Here is a 22616-nt window from a genome sequence, read left to right on the forward strand (position 1 = left end):
ACCAGTGATTTAATTTCACAGGCAGCTAATAAATTGGCGCAAGACTGCAGGCCAAATATAATTTTTTCCCTTTTTTGAAAACGAAAGGCCCCACTGCCTCTAGTGAATGTATAATCTAAGTTTAATAACTGTGCTGTTTTCCTGCTAATGTGTCACAGAACGTGAGGGTAGCAGAGTTATTAACTGTGGCAGAGCAGGTATTTTTTTTCCCAATTAAGGAAAGCAAATGGCGAAGCCAGCAGTAAACCGTAGCTGGGTGCGTCTGATTTTTAAAGGTTGCACACGCAGCCGACACGTGTCCACCGCCCTTAGGACGGACAGAGGCAGGACAAATAGAATTATTTTCCGTTTTTTTCCACCAAAAGGCAGCACTGCGTATATTCAATGAACATGAGAAGTTTAATAACTGTGCTGTGTCCCTGCTAATGTGTCACAGAACGTGAGGGTAGCAGAGTTATTAACTGTGGCAGAGCAGGTATTTTTTTTCCCAATTAAGGAAAGCAAATGGCGAAGCCAGGAGTAAAACGTAGCTGGGTGCGTCTGATTTTTAAAGGTTGCACACGCAGCCGACACGTGTCCACCGCCCTTAGGACGGACAGAGGCAGGACAAATAGAAATATTTTCCGTTTTTTTGCACCAAAAGGCAGCACTGCGTATATTCAATGAACATGAGAAGTTTAATAACTGTGCTGTGTCCCTGCTAATGTGTCACAGAACGTGAGGGTAGCAGAGTTATTAACTGTGGCAGAGCAGGTATTTTTTTTCCCAATTAAGGAAAGCAAATGGCGAAGCCAGGAGTAAAACGTAGCTGGGTGCGTCTGATTTTTAAAGGTTGCACACGCAGCCGACACGTGTCCACCGCCCTTAGGACGGACAGAGGCAGGACAAATAGAAATATTTTCCGTTTTTTTCCACCAAAAGGCAGCACTGCGTATATTCAATGAACATGAGAAGTTTAATAACTGTGCTGTGTCCCTGCTAATGTGTCACAGAACGTGAGGGTAGCAGAGTTATTAACTGTGGCAGAGCAGGTATTTTTTTTCCCAATTAAGGAGAGCAAATGGCGAAGCCAGCAGTAAACCGTAGCTGGGTGCGTCTGATTTTTAAAGGTTGCACAGGCAGCCGACACGTGTCAACCGCCCTTAGGACGGACAGAGGCAGGACAAATAGAATTATTTTCCGTTTTTTTCCACCAAAAGGCAGCACTGCGTATATTCAATGAACATGAGAAGTTTAATAACTGTGCTGTGTCCCTGCTAATGTGTCACAGAACGTGAGGGTAGCAGAGTTATTAACTGTGGCAGAGCAGGTATTTTTTTTCCCAATTAAGGAAAGCAAATGGCGAAGCCAGGAGTAAAACGTACCTGGGTGCGTCTGATTTTTAAAGGTTGCACACGCAGCCGACACGTGTCCACCGCCCTTAGGACGGACAGAGGCAGGACAAATAGAAATATTTTCCGTTTTTTTGCACCAAAAGGCAGCACTGCGTATATTCAATGAACATGAGAAGTTTAATAACTGTGCTGTGTCCCTGCTAATGTGTCACAGAACGTGAGGGTAGCAGAGTTATTAACTGTGGCAGAGCAGGTATTTTTTTTCCCAATTAAGGAAAGCAAATGGCGAAGCCAGCAGTAAACCGTAGCTGGGTGCGTCTGATTTTTAAAGGTTGCACACGCAGCCGACACGTGTCCACCGCCCTTAGGACGGACAGAGGCAGGACAAATAGAAATATTTTCCGGTTTTTTGCACCAAAAGGCAGCACTGCGTATATTCAATGAACATGAGAAGTTTAATAACTGTGCTGTGTCCCTGCTAATGTGTCACAGAACGTGAGGGTAGCAGAGTTATTAACTGTGGCAGAGCAGGTATTTTTTTTCCCAATTAAGGAAAGCAAATGGCGAAGCCAGGAGTAAAACGTAGCTGGGTGCGTCTGATTTTTAAAGGTTGCACACGCAGCCGACACGTGTCCACCGCCCTTAGGACGGACAGAGGCAGGACAAATAGAAATATTTTCCGTTTTTTTCCACCAAAAGGCAGCACTGCGTATATTCAATGAATAATAACTGTGTTGTGGCCCTGCCTATACAATTCTTTCCCTGCAGTATCAATGGAGGGTGCAATGCTCTGCAGAGGCGATTTTGAGAAGTAAAAAAAAAAGCAGCACAGCTAACAGCAGCCAGCACAGTACTGCACACGGTTAAATATGGCCCTAGAAAGGACCGTTGAGGTTCTTGAAGGCTACACTCACTCCTAACACTCTCCCTGCCTATGCAGCACTTCTGTCCCTAATGCCGGGTGCAACGCTCTGCAGAGGCGATTTTGAGAAAAAAAAAATTGCCACTGCTAACAGCAGCCAACACACAGCTATCAGTGGCCCTAATAAGGACCTTTGGGGGGTCTTGAAGCCTACACTAACTACCAATTCTTTCCCTACAGCAGCTCCGGTACAAACAGCACTGTCCCTCATCTAACTCACACGGCATCTAAGGCGAGCCGCGGGAGGGGCCGACTTTTATATTCGGCGGACACCTGATCTCCCCAGCCACTCACTGCAGGGGGGTGGTATAGGGCTTGAACGTCACAGGGGGAAGTTGTAATGCCTTCCCTGTCTTTCAATTGGCCAGAAAAGCGCGCTAACGTCTCAGGGAAGGAAGTGAAAGTAACCCGAACACCGCATGGTGTTCGTTACGAATAACGAACATCCCGAACACCCTAATATTTGCACGAATATCAAGCTCGGAAGAACACGTTCGCTCATCTCTAGTTAAGTCGTATTTACTAGTACTTTCTCACTGAAAAGGCTCGAAAATAAAATATAATCTTTATTAATTTAAAGGATAAAAAACCCCTCTAGATTCAGGGGGTAATTGAGACCCGAAACAGACACAAAGAGACAAACACACAAAAAACCTATGGGAATTTAAGCAATTGGCTTAGATACATCAATTCATACCGACCTCATTGGTTATAGAGGTAGGTAATACTGTGAGGGCGTAAAATGAATTAGTGAAAGCGGTGGCCGTTTACTGTAAAAGGGGGCCAGAAAGTACTAAGTAAGGGATGCTGATTTTATGGATTGCTGAGTATCAGCACCCCTTACTTAGTACTGTTGAGTGGCAATATATCCTGGTATGAACGAGGCTCTCCATAATAACGCGCACGTTTCTACCAGTGGATAATAACCACAAGCTAATTATTTAGTGACCACCTTTCTGGCCCCCTTTTACAGTAAACGGCCACCGCTTTCACTAATTCATTTTACGCCCTCACAGTATTACCTACCTCTATAACCAATGAGGTCGGTATGAATTGATGTATCTAAGCCAATTGCTTAAATTCCCATAGGTTTTTTGTGTGTTTGTCTCTTTGTGTCTGTTTCGGGTCTCAATTACCCCCTGAATCTAGAGGGGTTTTTTATCCTTTAAATTAATAAAGATTATATTTTATTTTCGGGCCTTTTCAGTGAGAAAGTCTAACAGCTTACAAGAGCCTTGGTTGTCACAGTGAATTGTATTTACTAGTACTGGTGTGACACCAAGTGTAACACATTTGCAATAGTGCAAACATTTCCATACACAGATTCCCTTATCAATTCCTTTTAATCCCTTCCTACATTAAATTTAGGGCTACACAGCGTATTCAGCCACAACAGTGGTTGGGCGACGACAGTTCGCTGCGCAGCACTGCGACATCAAGCTGCTATTGAATTCAGTGGAGTCGTAGTGTGAGTTGTGAGTTACAGCAACGTCGCAATTGTGAAAAATCCAACTTGATTAGACTTTTTGCAGCTGCAACACTGTGGTTGTGGCAACCTGTGTTCCATTGGACTTAATGGGTATAGGCGCAACCTTTTGGGGGTTCTTTTTCGTTTTAGCCGCTCAATGGCTCCACAAGTGGGCAACGGCGCCTAAATCACCTTCATGCAAAATTTCTGTGCTGCAAGCCACCGGCTGCTTCTTTTGGTTTTGGCCCCTTGTGCATACAGACATAAGATTAGGGCTACAATTGGTATGTTTCTGAACACAGTACAAACAGAGGGATCCATTTTGGGATGCAAGTCTTTATTCATATGTACGCTGTACAAAAAAACCCCTGTTTTTTAAGTTTGCAAAAAAATGTAAATTGTAATTTTTTTCCTTCTGTTTTGCTTAGCTGCATTCAAAAACTGTGGGGTCCAAATACACAGTAGACCCCTACATTAATTCGTTAAGTTGTCTAGTTTTCAAAATGGGGAAATTTGTGGGGGTTCTCTATCGTTTTGGCTACTTAAGGGCTCTACCAGTGGACTAAGGGGCTTAAAATGCCTTCAAGCAAAATGTCTGTTCTGAAAGCCACGGCTGTTCCTTTCATTTTGGGCCCCGTTGTGCATACTGACATAATATAAGAGCCACAATAGGTATGTTTCCGAATACAGGACAAATAGGGGTATCCATTTTGGGGTGTAAAACCTCATTTTCATGTGCACTAAAGAAAAAAACTGCCTTTAACCCCTTCCCGCTCCAGGGCGTAAGTTTACGTCCTGGGAGCGGGGTACTTCCCACAACAGGACGTAAACTTACGTCCTGGGGATAGCGCAAGATCACATATGATCCCGCGCTATCCCGCAGCGGGAGCCGGCTGTCAGTCACAGCCGGCATCCTGCTGCAACAGCGGGGGCCATCGAAGATGCGCCCCCCTGCTGTTAACCCCTTCCCTGCCGCGATCTAAGTAGATCGCGGCAGGGAAAGAGTTCACAGAGGGAGCGCACTCACGAGAGCCCGGCCTGTCGCCATGGCAACAGGATGCCAGACACTGGCGTCCTGTATTGCCAATGCCTATTATCGCTGTGTAAGCGATAAGGCATGGCAGGGCAGTAGCCCTGCCATGCCTTTTCACAGCAATGGGCAGTACTGTGGTCAAAGTCCCCCAGGGGGACACAAGTTGTGTAAAAAAAAAAGAGATTAAAAAAATGAATAAAAAAAAAATGTAAAAAAAAAAGGAAAAAAACCCTTTTTTATGCTTTTTCTCATATCAGCATAAAAAAAGGTTAAAAAAATTAAAGCCCCACATATTTGGTATTGTCGCGTCCATAACGACGCGTACAATAAGCTGCACATGCTTTTGAGTGTGCACGGAAAATAGCGTAAAAAAAAAACCCTAAAAAACTGAGGCAAAATGCTAATTTTTAGCATTTTGCCTTCCTAAAAACGCAATTCATCCTAAAATGTGTTAAAATAAAAAAAAATTGTATACTCACCTTTCCGCTGCAGCCGGAGTCCAGCCGCGGCCGCTGTCATTTCTCCTGAACTGCTTCTCAGCACTATTCAGCCGGCGGGGCTTTAAAATCCCCGCCTGCTGAATGATCTGCCTCTGATTGGTCACAGCCCTGACCAATCAGAGGCCGGTTTCACTCACACACCCATTCATGAATTCATGAATGGGTGAGTGACTGCTGCCTCTCAGCGCTCAGCCAATCAGGGGCAGGTCTGACTCACATCCATTCATGAATTCATGAATGGGTGTGAGTGAGGCATGCCTCTGATTGGCTCAGCGCTGAGCCAATCAGGGGGCAGGTCTGACTCACACCCCCTTCACACCCACTGCAGGACGGCCGCGCGGAGCTCCGGCTGCCGGGAGAAGGTGAGTATACAATTTTTTTTTATTTTAACACATTTTAGGATGCATTGCAGGGAAGGGCTTATATATTTAAGCCCTTCCCGACAATTCATCCCGGGGTCACCCGCAGCGCATTGCTTTAAATGGAGGCGGCTCTATTGCCGTCTCCATTGAATGCAATGCGCTGGACAGCTCCAGCCCGTTTCTAATGAAACGCGGCTAGGAGCAGATTTTCGGGCGATTTGCGGGCGACTTGCGCGCACCGGTCACGCGAGTTGCGGATGCGCATCCGTCATGCGATCCGCAAATCGCGCGAAAAAACGCCCGTCTGACTAAGGCCTTATGCTGCATGATTAACGCTGTAAAAAAAAATCTATGGCAGAATTGATGCGTTTTCTCTCCCTGCTATCATAAAAAAAAAATTAAAGTTTTACAATATAGTCTATGTATCCAAAAATGGCACCGATAAAAACTACAGTTCGCCACGCAAAAAACAAGCCCTTATACGGCCACGTCGACGGAAAAATAAAAAAATTATGACTTTTGATAAATGGAGAAGAAAATCCGCCAAAAATCCTTGCGTCCTTAAGCCCAAAATAGGCCATGTCATGAAGGGGTTAAAATTATGTATTTGCAAAAATATGAAATTGTATTTTTCCTCCTCTAAATTGCATTAATTCCTGAAAAAAAACTTTGGGGTAAAAATACTCATGACACCCCTCAGTGAATACATTAAGGGGCATAGTTTTAAAATGGGGTCATTTGTGGGGGTAGCTATCATCCTGACACCTATGAGCCTTTGCAATCTTGACTTGGTGCAGGGAACCAAATTTTCTTCAAAATGTTGATGTTAAATTTGTACGCCTCCTAAATGGCTAAAAAAACTAGTTTTTCAAATGTGCGTCCAGAATAAAGTAAACTAATGGAAATATATATTTTATCAAAAATTTGTACAGTATGTTTGCACATATTTGAGATATTGCAATTGAAAATGTGAAAAAACAATAATTTTTTAAAACTTTTCCCAGTTTTGGCACTTTTAATAATTATGCATAAATTCTATCTGTCTATTTTCACCACCTAAATAAAGTACAAAATGTGGCGCAAAAACAATGTCAGAATCACTGGGATATGCAAAACCTTTACAGATTTATTCTATATTAAAGTGACACATGTCAGATTTCCAAAATTTGGCTTAGTCACTAAATCGTAAACAGGCTTCGTCACTAGGGGGTTAAGAGATTCACAAGACATTATTTTTAGCTCACCTCCTCTGTTTTTATTTTAGAGCAGCATACATAAACGTGTTTCAGGACCGTGGTCCCTCTTCCTCAGCATTTTCCCGGGTATATACTTATGTATGAATGGGTAATACAGTATGAAATTGGAGGATAGGTAGGGGGGAGTGGGAAAGGAAGGGGATGGAGGTGTTATTGCACATCATGACATGATAATTACATGGAAGTAAATTAATGTCAAAATAGAAAAATACAAGAGAATGAATATAAAAGAAAATTAAGTAATAAATAAATATAATAATAGATGATTCATTACTAAAGATGAGCGAACGTGTCCGTTACTGCAGTGTTCGCGCGTAAAGGTCCGGGTGCCGCCGGGGGGCGGGGAGATGCGCGGCGGCGCGGGCGGCAGTAGCGGGGAACAGGGGGGAGCCCTCTCTCTCTCCCTCTCCCCCCCACTCCCCGCCGCACCCCCCCGCGCTGCCACGGCGGCCCCCGAACTTTTTCGCCCGAACACTGAAGTGTTCGCAAAGTTTGGTGTTCGGGCGAAAAAGGGGCGGGGCCGAACGTGTTCGCTCATCTCTATTCATTACCTATTCATGTATAAGTGTATTCCCTGCAAAATACTGAGGAAGGGGCGCCACGGCCCTGAAACATGTTTCTGTATGCTGGTCTGAAATAAAAACAGAGGAGTTGAGATAAAAATAACGTCTCATTCTTCTCTTACAACAAAGTTACGCCTATACCCATTTTTTTCCCTTTGTTTACCTTTTATATATGTCCTCCTAAAATTATGTGACTGTTTTGGAGTTGGCTGCCTCGGAAAAAAACTTCACACCACCAAATTTAACATTTTAATTTTCTGTAATAAGGAAGAAAAATTTCTCACAAAGACTCTTGTTTATAGATTTTAGCCTCCCCGAGTATTGCCTCACCCCTTCTTTTTACTGGTATTATCCATTGAGCTTAGTGGCAGTGAGATATTACAGTGGTAGACAGCAATCTTTGGTTGCACAGCCAAAATTGCTGTGTAGCTCTAGCCTTATGGTGCTGGCAGGATGTAGTATGTACCCTAGACTGTAAATATTCGTTGAAGGGATGGAGATGGATCAAGGAGTGTGCCCGTGCCTTCTGCAGCATATGACAGATGTAGCCCACTTTCTGATCATAGTTTTAAAACCTCTTTGCATTGTGTTTTGCAGACTGTAATACAGCGCTAATGAAAATCTATGAATCTATTTATGTGGGCATATTTTTCATACCATTCAACCATATTGCATTCATATTGCAGCAGTATTTGATCTGTATTTGTATCCGTATTTGCATTCATTGCTACTATTCTATTGGGCAAAAAAAACAGAGTCATATTTACGCAGTGGAAAATGATACAATTGAAAGTAAATACGGAGGCAAAAACAGATGGCATTCTGATGGAATTTTATTTGTAATATGTGCATATTACGGACATCTTACTATACGTTCATGTGAACCTGTGGTAAATGGACAATTGGGTGTTACCATTCCCTTTATCAAAGGGGTGCTTCTATACACAGTCTGCTCATGGACATCCCTACCTAACTTGTAATGCCCTGTTGTCAATTTATTTATACATTTCTAGGAGGAATACCATAGTAATGGCACAACACAGACTGCTAAGAAAAGGTGTTCCAGAAATGTGATGATGTGGGGAGTGCAATTATTTACTAAAAGAGACATGCTGGGAGAGCTGACAGATCCTCTTTAAAGAGGATAGGTCACCAGATTTCACAATACAGACCTGCTGCTAAAATCTTATATTCTGCTCAAAACAAGCTGCAGTCTTATTGGCTTATTGGTGAGAGCCCATCTATTAGCGGCAGCAGTTTCAGTGTGGAATTAGAGCTTCTCACTCAATCAGCTGCTTTCTTTTACTGTTAGGGTACCTTTACAGGTTATGGGGTTAAGACAAGTTGGGGGGCCCCAAGATAAACTTTTGCCCCCAGGCCAATGAGCATTTATCTATGCCCCTGCTTCTTGTGGACCATAAACACTGCAGAATGTCTCCTATGTAAGGACTGTTATACCGGGTCGCTCTTGTCAGGGCAGTTACCATGTATTCCTGTGATATAGGACATACTAGAAAGTAAGGAATCACAGGGTGAGATTGGGTCCCATCTTTCCTCATCTTTTTTGCATGCCAGCAATTTTGACTGGAGCCATCATAAGACTAGAACATCAAATGTCTGATTTGACAATGAGGTAACCTTACAGGATTTTCCAATTTAAGGCCTCATTCATTTGGTGAAAAATCTGCGTCACATCAATAAGAATTTGTGTCAGAAATCTGCATAGTTACTGCAGATTTTTGACACAGACTTGCATTTGAATATGACACAGATCTGCAGGTGGATTACCCCATTCAATGGGGAGGATTCGAGTGGAATTTTCCGACACAGAATCCGTGTACAGAATGAATATATCAATTGCCTTTTTCTGTGACGTGGATTTCAAATGCATGCAGGAAAGAATTTGCATTGTGTGAACTGTGGCGTGGATTTAAATGGAAGTCAAAATCCACTAAAAAAAAAGAAACAAACTGTGAATGGGGCCTAACGAGTTGGTTGATATAACAACAGCTTTACATCATAACATAGATGTCCATGACAACTGGAAAAGCCTGGATAGATGCTGGGAAGCCTGACAATGCCACTGAATTTCTTGAAATTGCATTAAATGTAAGTAAAATCTATCTAGATGCTGTACAGTTGCTGTAAAGCAAGAACCGTGGCTCATCTTGATTTGTCTGCTTATCTTGTTTTTGCTAGGGTTTGGAAAAATTATATTCCATGATGAATCAAAGAAGCAGTGAAGAGACAGATGTGAATATGCATAAAGCCTATGTGGAACATGATATTTTTAAAGTGTTAACATATCAAGCTGAAGCTGTAAGTCAAGTTGACATGAGACAAGCAGTATCAAAGCTTACTATACAGTATACATAAACTAAGCAAGGCCCTAAACGGCTAAGTAGATATAAAAATAAAAAATTCTGACTGGTAGACACCTGTATGTCATCACACAAATTCCATATTTCCAATCCATGTGTTTGTGTAAATGAGCAACAGAAAGCCTGGAAGATGGAAATGAGATTGTTAAGTAAAAAACGCTATATTTTCTAGTAAAGCTAGCATTTAAAAACAGGAATAAACATTTATTCTGTATGCATCGTTACAGGCAGTGTCTCAGGAAAATTTTGAATTGGCTTCACATTTGATTCAGAAATGCAAAGATATGTTACAGAGACAACCAAAAGAGGTGAGAGTTGTTCCTCAGATAATTTTTCATATATGCTACATAACAATGCATGATTATTAACCTCATTACTACTAATTGCAAATCAATAAAAAAATGACATTGTGAATGTCCCTCTAGAGGTCTTATATGATGTCATAGAGCACGTGTTAAAAAATAGATACAAAAAAATAAGTAATAAGAAAAACGATAGAATAAAATCTAAATCTGAAAAAAAAAGAAAAAACCACCACCCACACTAAGGGCTCCCACCCACTGGCGTTTTTTTCTCCACTGCGATGCGATTCTAAAGTTAAAGTCTCGCATCGCAGTGCGAGAAAAACGCCGGCAGATACCCCAAAATCGCTGGAATATCGCTGCGACATCGCCAGTCTTTTCAATGGGGCCAGCGGCAGCAGCGCTAGCCCCATTGAAAAGATATGGAGAATGCTGCGGACTTCTGCCACAGCTGTGACAGCTGTGGCAGAAGTCCGCGGCATGCTATCCCATTGCTTTCAATGGGATCGGCACTGCTGCCGATCCCATTGAAAGCAGTGGTTTCTGACAAGCCCCGCAGAATGATTATCGGAGAAGGGCTTGAAATATAAGCCCTTCCCCGATAATCATAAAAAAGTGGTTAAAAAAATAATAAAAAAGTTACTCACCTCTCCTGCTGTCAGCCGGCACTGCTGTCCAACACTTTCAGCAGACGGGAAATTAAAAATCCCCGCCTACTGAAAGGGCTGTGCAGATTGGCTGAGGGCTCAGCCAATAGCAGCTACTGCTTAGCTATTGGCTGAGCGCTCAGCCAATGACAGATAGCTCTTAGCTATTCATTCATGAATGTTGAATGAATGAATGAATACTCATTCTGCTGAAAGAGCTCAGTAGCAGTACCGGGGAGCCAGCCGGAGGACGCGGCTGACAGCAAGAGAGGTGAGTAACTTTTTAATTACTTTTTTAACCACTCTTTTATGATTATCGGGGAAGGACTTATATTTCAATATAATGATAATCATTCTGCGGGGCTTGTCAGAAACCACTGCTTTCAATGGGATCGGCAGCAGTGCCGATCCCATTGAAAGCAATGGGATAGCATGCCGCTGACTTCGGTCCCCGCGGGGATGAAGCAAACTCCTGCCACAGCTGTCACAGCTGTGGCAGAAGTCCGCGGCATTCTCCATATCTTTTCAATGGGGCTAGCGCTGCTGCCGCTGGCCCCATTAAAGAGACTGTCGTAGCGATATCCCAGCGATTTTCTAGCACTGCTCTGCGAGAGTTTTCACTTACTCTCGCAGCGCAGTGGAGAAAAAAACGCCAGTGGGTGGGAGCCCTAACCCAAACCATCGTTATTTTCACACTGTGATCCAAGACTATACAAGTTATACATCAAAATGACCAAAACAAAATGCGGAACAATTTCTATACTTTATTTTAGGGTAGATGTACTATTTTGAAAAAATAAAGAACTATGAATTTTCAAAAACTTTTTTTTCTAGTATTTGTACACATTACCCCTTAGACTGGGCTCACTTGTGGCGGAAATCTTGTCTCAAAAAAATGCAGCGGAATTTCCGTGCGGTGGATGTGAACACAGCTTTAGGCCTTGTTCACTTTATTTTTTTACTTTCTACTGTATTTTCAATCTCTTAGGTAATTAATCTTTTTAATAATTGATTGATCATTTTTTGTTCACAGACTGCATACCTGTCTATACTGTGCTATAACTTTGGAGTAGAGACTTATGAGAAGAAGGTTTATGATCAAAGTACTTTTTGGTTAAGGTACGGGTGGATTAATTTTCATTTAGTAATATTGCAATCGTTATTAATACTCTAATATCATTTATTAACTTATAAAACCTCTCTGCCTTGTTAAGGAAATCCAGAGTGTATTTTATATAAGATTGCCTTAAATTCCTTGTGCTAAAAATTCTCATGTTAATGTTAAAAAGTGATAAAGGGAATGTGCCATCATGTAAGGTGCTGAGGCAAAACTGCCACAACATGTTAAGACATTTTCTGCCTGTTTATATAGTTTTAAGAGCTGCTATAGTTTATATGCCATTTCCTACAAACGGAGTTATATACAGTATAGTTTTTTGGTATATAAATCCATTGCTACGTTGCCACCTGGTGGCCAAAATGCATTATCTACTGTTATTGCATTGTAGTTCAAGGTGCAGGATCTGTGGTTGCATATGGTGCTTCAGGGCATGTCCTCAACACTTATTTAGATGATTTTATTGTAAGACCTAGTGTGTTTTTTTTAAGGTGCATTCTATTTTATCATGTCCAACCAACATGGTGAAGAGGTCAGGGCTGCCATGTTCTCCATAGTGGCAGGCACGCTGAATGACATGTTAAAGGGACATGCAAATGTCATCTGTTGTCAGTACCTCTGATTCTTTAAAACTTCTCAGAACTGTCACAACTTGCCTGAACAACAAGGTTTCAGGCTTCGTTTTAGAAGGTATTTACTGTTTGCAGTTTTGGATTTGCCAAGGACTGTTTCTTGACTCTGTCTTTTGATCAGTGACCTTACCTTTATCGATCTATTATGTTGCACGAACCCTGCCATTTCTAGGTTCTAGAATGTCTATTAACAATTAAAATAAAGACACTGTGCTGAAGTGCAATCTTTAAGATATGTTGCAAACAAACACATTAATGTGTTTATTTATGGTGTTGTTTTATCCGTGCAGCCAGAGTTACGACATTGGGAAGGCAGATAAGAGGTACAGCACTGGACATGAAATGCAGGTGAGCTTGTAATAATAGTTCCATATTACATATCACTTGAAACAGTAGGAAGTGCAGTTGCAACAAAGCACTTAGTGAAAATTCGAATGCCGTCGCCGCTGATTTGCCGTAGTGTTTATGGGCACCCTTGAAGTGAATGTCTTCTCTGGTTGTGCTCATTCACTTCCCCTTTCTTTTCACTGTGGCCCAGCCTGTTAAGAAAGTTTTTTTTCTAGCTATGCCTCAGCTATATTAATTGATCTGCCTGCCAAAGAATGTGCTTATAATATATACAATACCTACCAACAGATATACAGAGTATTTTCCAAACCGTGGCTTTGAAGTACAGGCAGAGTATTCCCAGACCAAATGTGACTGTCAAAAGTTACATCGAACATCTTGCATCCACCAGGAAATTGCATTGTTTACAGTGTGGCTGCCAGAAAGTACTCTTATATACATAGTGAAGCCACCAGAAAGTGGCCTCATAAGCAGGAGAACTTCTTGAAAGTACCTCCATAAACAGCCAGAGAGAGACAGTCATATTGGGGGACCTTCCTGTCAACTTCTACCTGAATTCTAAAGACCTAGCTGTTAGTATATTGTTTGCCATGTCCTTTTAAGGCCGAATGCCTACGACCGTATTTCCACTGCGGGATCCGGAGCGAGAGTTCGCCTGCCCACGAGCGGAATCAACCTGCCATTTTTCGCTTGCGGGAAAAAATCGCAGCATGTCCTATTCTATTGCAGTCAATGGAAGCCGTCCGTCCCGCTGCAAGTTGCAGCGGATCCGCGTCATTGCCAGCGCGACTCTCTGCACTGTGCATGTGCAGTGGCATGCCAGCCGGCACATCTGCAGTGCAGAGAGAAGATGCCATACAGGTAAGCTGGGGGTGACCGCCGGGGCATGGTGTGGTTCCGCTGCAAAATTTCACAGTCAGAATCCGACCCAGCCATGGGCCTTCGGCCAAAGGTGCTTTCACATGTAACAGAATGTTTCCACAACACATAGCGAAATATTTTGCCGCGGAAATCTGCATTAAAATCTGCATGTCTATGTGCGGATTTTGATGCAGATTTGCTAGAAAATTAAGCTATTTTCAAATCTGTGTCAAAATCTGCGGATTAGATATGCAGATTTTGGTGCAGATTTTTCTGCATGGTGGAACATTCCGCTGCCAATTCTAATGGTGTTTTAACACATACCAGAAGTTCTTAAATACACCCTTGTGAGTGAGCCCTTACGATCAATCCAGAGCCTCTTTCAAGTGGCCACATGTTTGAAAATTCTCTCCTTCTTGTAGATGTTAGGGCTCCTGCACACGGCAGAGCCGGATTCCACATGCGGAATCCCGCAGCGGAATCCGGCTCTGGCAGCAGCGGCGGCGTCCACACTTACCTGCTCTGTTACTGTCTTTTCTGTACAGCGGATGGATCCGGCAGCTCGCCATCGCACATGGGAAGTACAGGTTTTATTTTTAAAACATTTTTCCACCTAGCGACAGCACGGAATCCGCAATGTTCATTGCACACGGGCCGTAGTTTGGACAGCTTCCATTAACTTCAATGAAAGTCGTCCATGTGGAGCCCGCATGAAAATGGAGCATGGTGCTATTTCTCCTCGCAACTGATTTCTGCTCGTGTGTAGGGAGCAGCGGATTTCCATAGGAAGTAATTTGCGGTATTTGTTGCGGTACCTTATGCAGTGAACTGGTGCCTGAAGAGGAATTCGGTTTCATAGTGTTCTGCCTGTGAGAAAAAATGCTAGAGTGTTTTTCTGAAGCAGCTGGGCACCATTTGGGACCTTTCACACAGGCAAAATTTTCCACATTCCATGACACAAGATGCTGTATATTCTGCACCAAAATCCATATGTCTATGTGTGGAATTAGATGTGGAGAGAAAATTGCTTAAATCAGCCTGCAGTTCCTTATCAAACTCCACAGTTACCCCTGCGCATTTTGATGCAGATTTCCGCGCATAAAATTCCTCTGCATTCTGGCAGAGTTATTCTGCCCATGTGAAAATAGGTTTTTATTTATTGGCCAAATGTATACCAAAAGAGACTGTTTCAGGCGTACCTTTGACAAATGAATAACCAGAGAATAATTCTTGACCGTACTGATAAATGTAGCCTCCCCTAGTATTCAATACAGCAAAAATGTTGGTATTTGAATTGTCCTCTTTCTTAAAGTCTTAAAGGGCAACATCACGAGGGAAGATATCACCCCCATATTCCACAAAGTTCTAAAAAACAGGACCCAAATTCATGTTTAATGGAGAATTCAAGTATTTTCTAAAACAGACCTGTCAATAGAGAGACAGATTCAAGTATAATGCAGTGATTTTTTTTTTTTAAACATAAATTTTGATTTCCATGGGAGCATTAGCACCATAGAGATAGTCCTGGAGCTACAGATAAATTCTCAAAGAACTGAAGCTTAGGCTAGATTAACATATAGAGTCTTAAAATCCATTTTTTAACCCAAGCCAAGAGTAGTTCCAGTAGGAAAGAAAAGACTTGTGCATCTCCTCTATTTTGTGCCGACTACTGTTTGGCTAAAAAACTGCAGGTGTGAATACAGACTTACCCAGGTTTGCCCCATTCCTTTTCTTCATGGCAGTGTAAGTTTACACAGGCTGCTGGTTTACACAGGCATCACAGGATGCAAGCTCTCAGCTCTTCAGTACCAGAATGAAGGTGTGTGATGACAACTTAGCACAAGCAGCACGTTCTCGTCTGAATTATGTTATAGGGCCCTTTCTCCTTTATGCATCTTGGAGATTGTATTTTGTGATTTTTTTATGTAGTAAAAAAAACTGTTAATCATTTTGTTTTTCTGTAGGCCAAAGTTCTTAGATTACTTTCCACGGTCTATTTGGAGTGGGACTGCAGAATGTACAATGACAAAGCACTCAATGCTGTACGATTAGCTAATGAGGTAAAATGCAATTTTTGTCTTATTCACATAAAAATATTTGAGACCAGCCTACTGTAAGCAATGGAACTACTTTAGTCTAGTGACACAAAATACCACATTGCCATATATTTACTTCAGAAGAGTTGTTTATTCAGGGATTATTTTGATTGCCAGACTTGGTGTCAGGAAGGAATTTTTTTCCCTTTGTGGTGTCCAAATGGAGGCTGACCGTTGCGGGGGAGACCACGTGGTTCTCAAGATGGTTTTCACGGGTGGCTCTGCGATCTCTCCCAACAATGGCTAAAGAAGGGCCTAGTTCGGTCGCTCGCAGTGCAAGTGAACAGGCTAAAGTAAATGACCTTTACAGTGTTGTCACGTGACGCCAGTACCTCTTTTCGAGCAATCCATCGCTCATTTTAAATTAGAGTCCAAAGACAAAAAGAGAGTTTTTAAACTGGAGCTACTCAGTTTTCGTTAACTCACATAATCCAACTTCAATACTCTCCAAGAATTGACAGTCTTTAGGCAAAACACTTCCAGCAGACTTTCTTCAGATTGAATCTCTGTTACACGCTAACACACTTTCCTAGGAGTCACTGTTCTTCCCAATATCTAGGTGTCCTCAGTCTGAGTTATCTGATAGATAATCCCTGGGGTACACTCCTGACGCAGTGGAAAAAAACACTTTTCCTTTCCTTACTCTTTTAGTTACTTCTTCCGACTTGTCATAGCAGGAACCATTAACTCTGAGCTTCAGTCCCCGGCGGGGATATATTCCACGAAAAATGAGATAGGCCCCCATCTCTGCGCAGGCAGAAGCAAACAAGCTTCAGTCTCCCTCTGACAGGTCCTCCTCCACCAACTACATCTCTGCACTCTCCTCTGATTACTCCTCTAGACTCCTCTTCCTAACTTCTCCTTAACTCCTACAATGCCACACACAATAAGTTAGGGGAGGCAGTCTTGACACCACAAAGCTTGTTAGCACCAACATAAAACACAGACAAGCACAATACATACAAGTACACAAAAGACAATATATACAAAACGGACGCCCCAACTCTGGGCCACTACACCTTAAATGGGGAAAATTGGCTTCTACATCATTGGGGTTTTTTTTGCCTTCCCCTGGATCAATATTTTGAGGGTTAATAGGCTGAGCTTTTTTCAGCCTAACATACTATCTTAATATGTAATTTTTCCATGAACATCGTCGTACGGGGATTCATTTTTGCTGTAAGGGATGACTTTTTTTTCCCAGAAAATTAACAAACAAAGTGAAATAAAAGAAGTGACAGAAATCTATACAGGTGCATGTCACTGTGGCTTTAGCAAACAAAAAGGGTGTATCAACATGAAGGTATCTGTAGCTTGCATTAATACAATGACTTGATCTTAATATCTATTTTTTTCAGGAAAACTTGCATCCAGCTGGTCTCTTTCTAAAAATGAAAATCCTTCTTCATTGCTCTTTGCCTGATGATGTCATCAGTGTGGGTGGGTGGACATATAAATTCTATTTGTCTGTGTGTGTCTGTACAGATGTTTGAAGACCTTTTTTTGAATTGTAGATACTTAAATGTACCTGTACTTTCAGATGACTTTTTAGAATAAGCTAACATTATGTCTGGCCATTATATGACTTGTATCCTGCACCTTTCACCATTTTCCCCTCTGCAATCTGCTTTATTAGTCTTCAGTTATCTGCAGTAGCATCTCTATGAGTCTCTGTCCCTCGTCCCCCTTCTTTTTTTCTTAAACTTCTGTTGGCAGCATGAGTTATCACCATCCTCCACTTCCTGTTATCTGTCTTGTTTTCTCAGTTATTAGAGATGGATGTCAATTAACAACTGGCAGTGGACACTATATTAGGATGAAATGAGGTGCTTAGTTGCCAGCACTTTAGAGTGGTTTTTCAACACTGCTGAAGCCTGTGATTTGTCTGTGCGGTCACATACAGAATGAAGAGCACGTGACTACAGCAGGCTACTTGTAGGTTTGGAGCACCAGATGCTGGGGCTCCTGCGCTGCATGGGGATCTACTGAAGGAAGTGAATATTGTTCACAGCCATAGAATTTTATTCTTAAGTCCTGGAAAACCTTTTAATAACTTTTACTGCTTGAAATTACTGATTTAACCCGTGAAAGTACCCAACTAGATGTATATAAAAAATTATGAATCTGGTGCTCCTGCGCTGCATGGGGATCTACTGAAGGAAGTGAATATTGTTCACAGTCAGGCCTTAGTCAGACGGGCGTTTTTTGCCGCGATTTGCGGATCGCATGACGGATGCGCATCCGCAAATCGCGTGACCGGTGCGCGCAAGTCGCCCGCAAATCGCCCGAAAATCTGCTCCTAGCCGCGTTTCATTAGAAACGGGCCGGAGCTGTCCAGCGCATTGCATTCAATGGAGACGGCAATACAGCCGTCTCCATTGAAAGCAATGCGCTGCGGGCGAGCCCGGGATGAATTGTCGGTAAGGGCTTAAATATATAAGCCCTTACCTGCAATCCATCCTAAAATGTGTTAAAATAAAAAAAAATTGCATTCTCACCTTCTGCCTGCAGCTCCGGGCAGCCGTCCTGCAGTGGGTGTGAAGGGGGTGTGAGTCAGACCTGCCCCCTGATTGGCTCAGCGCTGAGCCAATCAGAGGCATGCCTCACTCACACCCATTCATGAATTCATGAATGGATGTGAGTCAGACCTGCCCCTGATTGGCTCAGCGCTGAGAGGCAGCAGTCACTCACCCATTCATGAATTCATGAATGGGTGTGTGAGTGAAACCGGCCTCTGATTGGTCAGGCTGTGACCAATCAGAGCAGATCATTCAGCAGGCGGGGATTTTAAAGCCCCGCCGGCTGAATAGTGCCGAGAAGCAGTTCAGGAGAACTGACAGCGGCCGCGGCTGGACTCCGGCTGCAGCGGAAAGGTGAGTATACAATTTTTTTTTACTTTAACACATTTTAGCATGAATTGCAGGGAAGGGTTTATATATTTAACCCCTTCCCGACAATTAACCCCGTGCACGCCGGCAGCCCATTGCTTTCAATGGAGCGGCTGTATTGCCGCTCCATTGAATTCAATGGGCAAACATCGTTCTTCTCTGCCACAGCTGTTACAGCTGTGGCAGAGAAGAATGATTTGTCTTCTATATGTTCTCAATGGGGTCGGCGCTGCTGCCGCCGGCCCCATTGAGCGCATATACAGAAGCGAACAGGAATCGCAGATCGCAGATAGGTGCGATCTGCGATTTTTTGTTCTATAATTTTTCGGACGAGCGCATAAAAAGCGCTCATGTGTCCGATACCATTGCGAAGCAATGGTTTTAAAAAATCGCCGGACGCATGCGCATGCGCAAATCGCGGCAAAAAACGCCCGTCTGACTAAGCCCTCATAGAATTTTATTCTTAAGTCCTGGAAAACCTTTTAATAACTTTTACTGCTTGAAATTACTGATTTAACCCGTGAAAGTACCCAACTAGATGTATATAAAAAATTATGAATTTCTTTTCTTTTACAGCAGCCGTAGAAATGCTGAACCATGAACTGTCACTGGATGATTACCTCAACACAGTTAAACTACTTATGGAACAAAATAGGTAAGATGAGCTAGTAACTAACTAATATCCTGTTTTCTAAGTGTACAACTCAATTACTTTTAGGAACTGTATTGTGAATCAATTAGCACATATTTTTCATAAGACTATACATGAATTTCTAAGTAGTAAACCGCTTTTGTACTCTGAGTTTTGCCTGCAAAATGGGAAAACCTAAAGCAACAGAGAGAAATAACAATATGTATATATAATGTAAATATTTCTGATTCAATGATTGAGCCAAGATGCCTGGAATTGTATCGAAGGTAACTAGTTTGGAACCCTTTTAAAGAAGATGTTAAAGTGTTTTTCCAGGCTTTAAAAATTTATTGTCTATCCTCAGGATAGGCCATCAATAGTTGATTAGTGGTGGCCTGATGCTTGGGATCTCTGCTGATTGAAGGGTCCATGTTTCAGGTGTGAGCACTTTAATCTCTTAAAGTGGTTGTCCCGCGCCGAAACGTTTTTTTTTTTTTTTCAATAGCACCCCCGTTCGGCGCGAGACAAACCCGATGCAGGGGTTAAAAAAGAAAACCGGATAGTGCTTACCTGAATCCCCGCGCTCCGGTGACTTCTTACTTACCTGGTGAAGATGGCCGCCGGGATATTCACCCTCGGTGGACCGCAGGTCTTCTGTGCGGTCCATTGCCGATTCCAGCCTCCTGATTGGCTGGAATCGGCACGTGACGGGGCGGAGCTACGAGGAGCCGCTCTCCGGCACGAGCGGCCCCATTCAGAAAAGAAGAAGACCGGACTGCGCAAGCGCGTCTAATCCGGCGATTAGACGCTGAAAATTAGACGGCACCATGGAGACGAGGACGCTAGCAACGGAACAGGTAAGTGAATAACTTCTGTATGGCTCATAATTAATGCACAATGTACATTATAAAGTGCATTAATATGGCCATACAGAAGTGTATACCCCCACTTGCTTTCGCGGGACAACCCCTTTAAATGTTTACACAGCACAAACCTCTTCATATGCAGAAAGCTGTATTATCTATAATAAGTGTTCTGAATGCTTCAGACCTGCCCCATTGAAGTGAATGAAACAAGCCTGTAGTACTCAGAATGGCCGCTATAAATAATACATCGCTCTGAGTACGAAAGGGTTTGTGCTCAGAAGTAAACATCGAAGAGGCTGCAGTACTTGCATCAAAACTGCAACTCTTTTAATCAGCTAATCGGCTCACTTTTTAAAGGCTGGATAATGGCAAAGATAAGCGATAATACATTGCAGTAAATAGTACTGCAGTGTATTATCTGAGTGATCATAGGATCGCATTTTCAAATCCCTTACATGGACATAGCAAAAGGAAAAAAATTAAAATAGTCAAAAAAATCCAAGTGAAAAAATGACAATAAAACACCCCTTTTGTTCATTTTTCAGCTTTTTTTGGCAGAAATAAAGTTATCAAGTCACTTACATCACATGGTGAACGCAGTAAAAAAAAAGACAAAATTCATGTGCTGTTTCACTCTGTTTTCCCCCCAAATTAGTAAAAGCTATATAATACAATGTATATACCCCAAAATGGTACCAAGAAAAATTGTAGCTCACTCCACAACGATCAAGCCCTCACATGGCCACGTTAATAGAAAAATAGAAAAGTTATGGCGTTTCAAAAGTGGAGATGAAAATCCTAAAATCATTCTGCCCTTAAGTACCAAACTAGGCCATATCCTTAAAGGCTATAGCCACTTTTCAGGGCATTTTTAAATTTCATTTAAAAACATGTATTTTGAGCTGGAAATTTTTGGAATAATGTTTCATTAACATTTTGCACCGTTTGCCTTCTGCAGCATCTACATATCAGTGTGCATAAAAAGTGCAGTCTAAAGACCCTTTTACACAGGTATAGAATGGGGAGAACTCTCTCCCCTGGATACCGCCTTTTTCTCTTCATAGAACTAGCCCTCTGGTTCTGTAGTTTTTTTCCTCTCTGCATCCACATGTTTTGCTGCACCATGCTAGGACCAGTAGTACACCTGACGAGCTTCTTGCTCACCCCTAAGTGACTCATCAGCATTCCAGCTCTGCTTCCACAACAGCCCAGGACTGGGTAATGGCTTGCCTCATGGCTAGCTCCCCTCCTCCATTGCTCTTCCTTCAGTGCCCATAGCTGTAGGCCCATATAGGTGCTGTCTACTGACTAGTTCTTCACAAGATTCAAAGAAGGGTTTGAAAATGACTCTTTCCTCAATCATCCTTCTAAGGACATGGATATCTCTTTCAAAGTAGGGTTTTGGGTGCAGGAAAGCAGACTGTATGTTCTGGATTCTGTTTGACCCGAAGTCCTGCAAATGGGCCAAGATTTTAATTTTGCAGGCTATCTAGGGGTCATGAAAATTTTGGAACTACTGCTTTGCTCTTTTTGGTGGCCTAATTGCAAGAACAATGTAAAAAACTATATTGCCTCTTGTGAAACATGTGCACAAAACAAGATACCACGATCTCTTTCTCTGGGACTTCTTCAATTACTTCCAGTTCCATCCAGGCCTTGGGGATCAATATCAATGGACTTTACTGTGGATCTCCCCCCTCCAAAGAAATTACTACGATCCTCATTGTTGTGGACCGACTCACAAAAATGGCCCATATTATTCCCATCAAAGGATTCCAAGAGCTGAACAAACTGTGAGATAAATTATAAAGAAGATATTTAAGCTACATATGATTCCTGATAACATAGTCTCTGATAGAGGTGTTCAGTGTACATCAAGATTCTGGAAGAACTTCTGTACAGCCCTAGGAATTACTGTTAATTTGTCTTCTGCCTTCAATCCTTCAATCCTTCCAATGGCCGGACTAAAAGGACTAACCAAACTTTAGAGCAATACCTCCGCTGTTTTATTTCCCATTTCCAGGTTGATTGGGTGCACTACTTACCAACAGCGGAATTTGCCTTCAAGAACTCTAAACATAGTTCCACAGCTCAAAGCCTTTTTTTTGCTAACCTTGGCTTACACCCAGTATTTATTCCGGACCTTCCTTGTAATACTACTATTACTGGTGTTACTCATAGACTGGCAACCTTATGGCTCGTCAAGAAAAAACTAATAAAGGTACTACAAGAGGCCCAAGAATGGTGCAAAGAGCAGCTGATAGACACCACAAGGTCTCTCCTACCTTTCAGGTGGGGGATAAAGTGTGGTTATGTACTAAAAATCTTAAAACACATGTACACTCTCCAAAGTTTGTCCAAAGATTCTTGGATCCATTCCAGATTACTGTTAAGATTGGCCAGGTGGCC

General features: G+C 42.4%; 1 protein-coding gene across 2 annotated transcripts in view; it reads left to right on the forward strand.

Annotated features, from left to right (window-relative positions):
• The window catches only part of TEX11 (testis expressed 11), a 120415-nt gene that overhangs the window by 11597 nt on the left and 86202 nt on the right, over nt 1-22616 (forward strand). For both annotated transcript variants that reach the window (XM_066579786.1, XM_066579787.1), the window contains exons 3-10: nt 9467-9547; nt 9638-9757; nt 10047-10127; nt 11802-11887; nt 12808-12865; nt 15691-15786; nt 17181-17262; nt 19287-19365. In XM_066579786.1, coding sequence (XP_066435883.1) covers nt 9467-9547; nt 9638-9757; nt 10047-10127; nt 11802-11887; nt 12808-12865; nt 15691-15786; nt 17181-17262; nt 19287-19365 — 683 coding nt within the window. The remainder of the gene's footprint in view (nt 1-9466; nt 9548-9637; nt 9758-10046; nt 10128-11801; nt 11888-12807; nt 12866-15690; nt 15787-17180; nt 17263-19286; nt 19366-22616) is intronic.

Source organism: Eleutherodactylus coqui, chromosome 10 (genome assembly GCF_035609145.1).
Source record: "Eleutherodactylus coqui strain aEleCoq1 chromosome 10, aEleCoq1.hap1, whole genome shotgun sequence".
In the NCBI taxonomy this organism is placed as follows: Eukaryota; Metazoa; Chordata; class Amphibia; order Anura; family Eleutherodactylidae; genus Eleutherodactylus; species Eleutherodactylus coqui.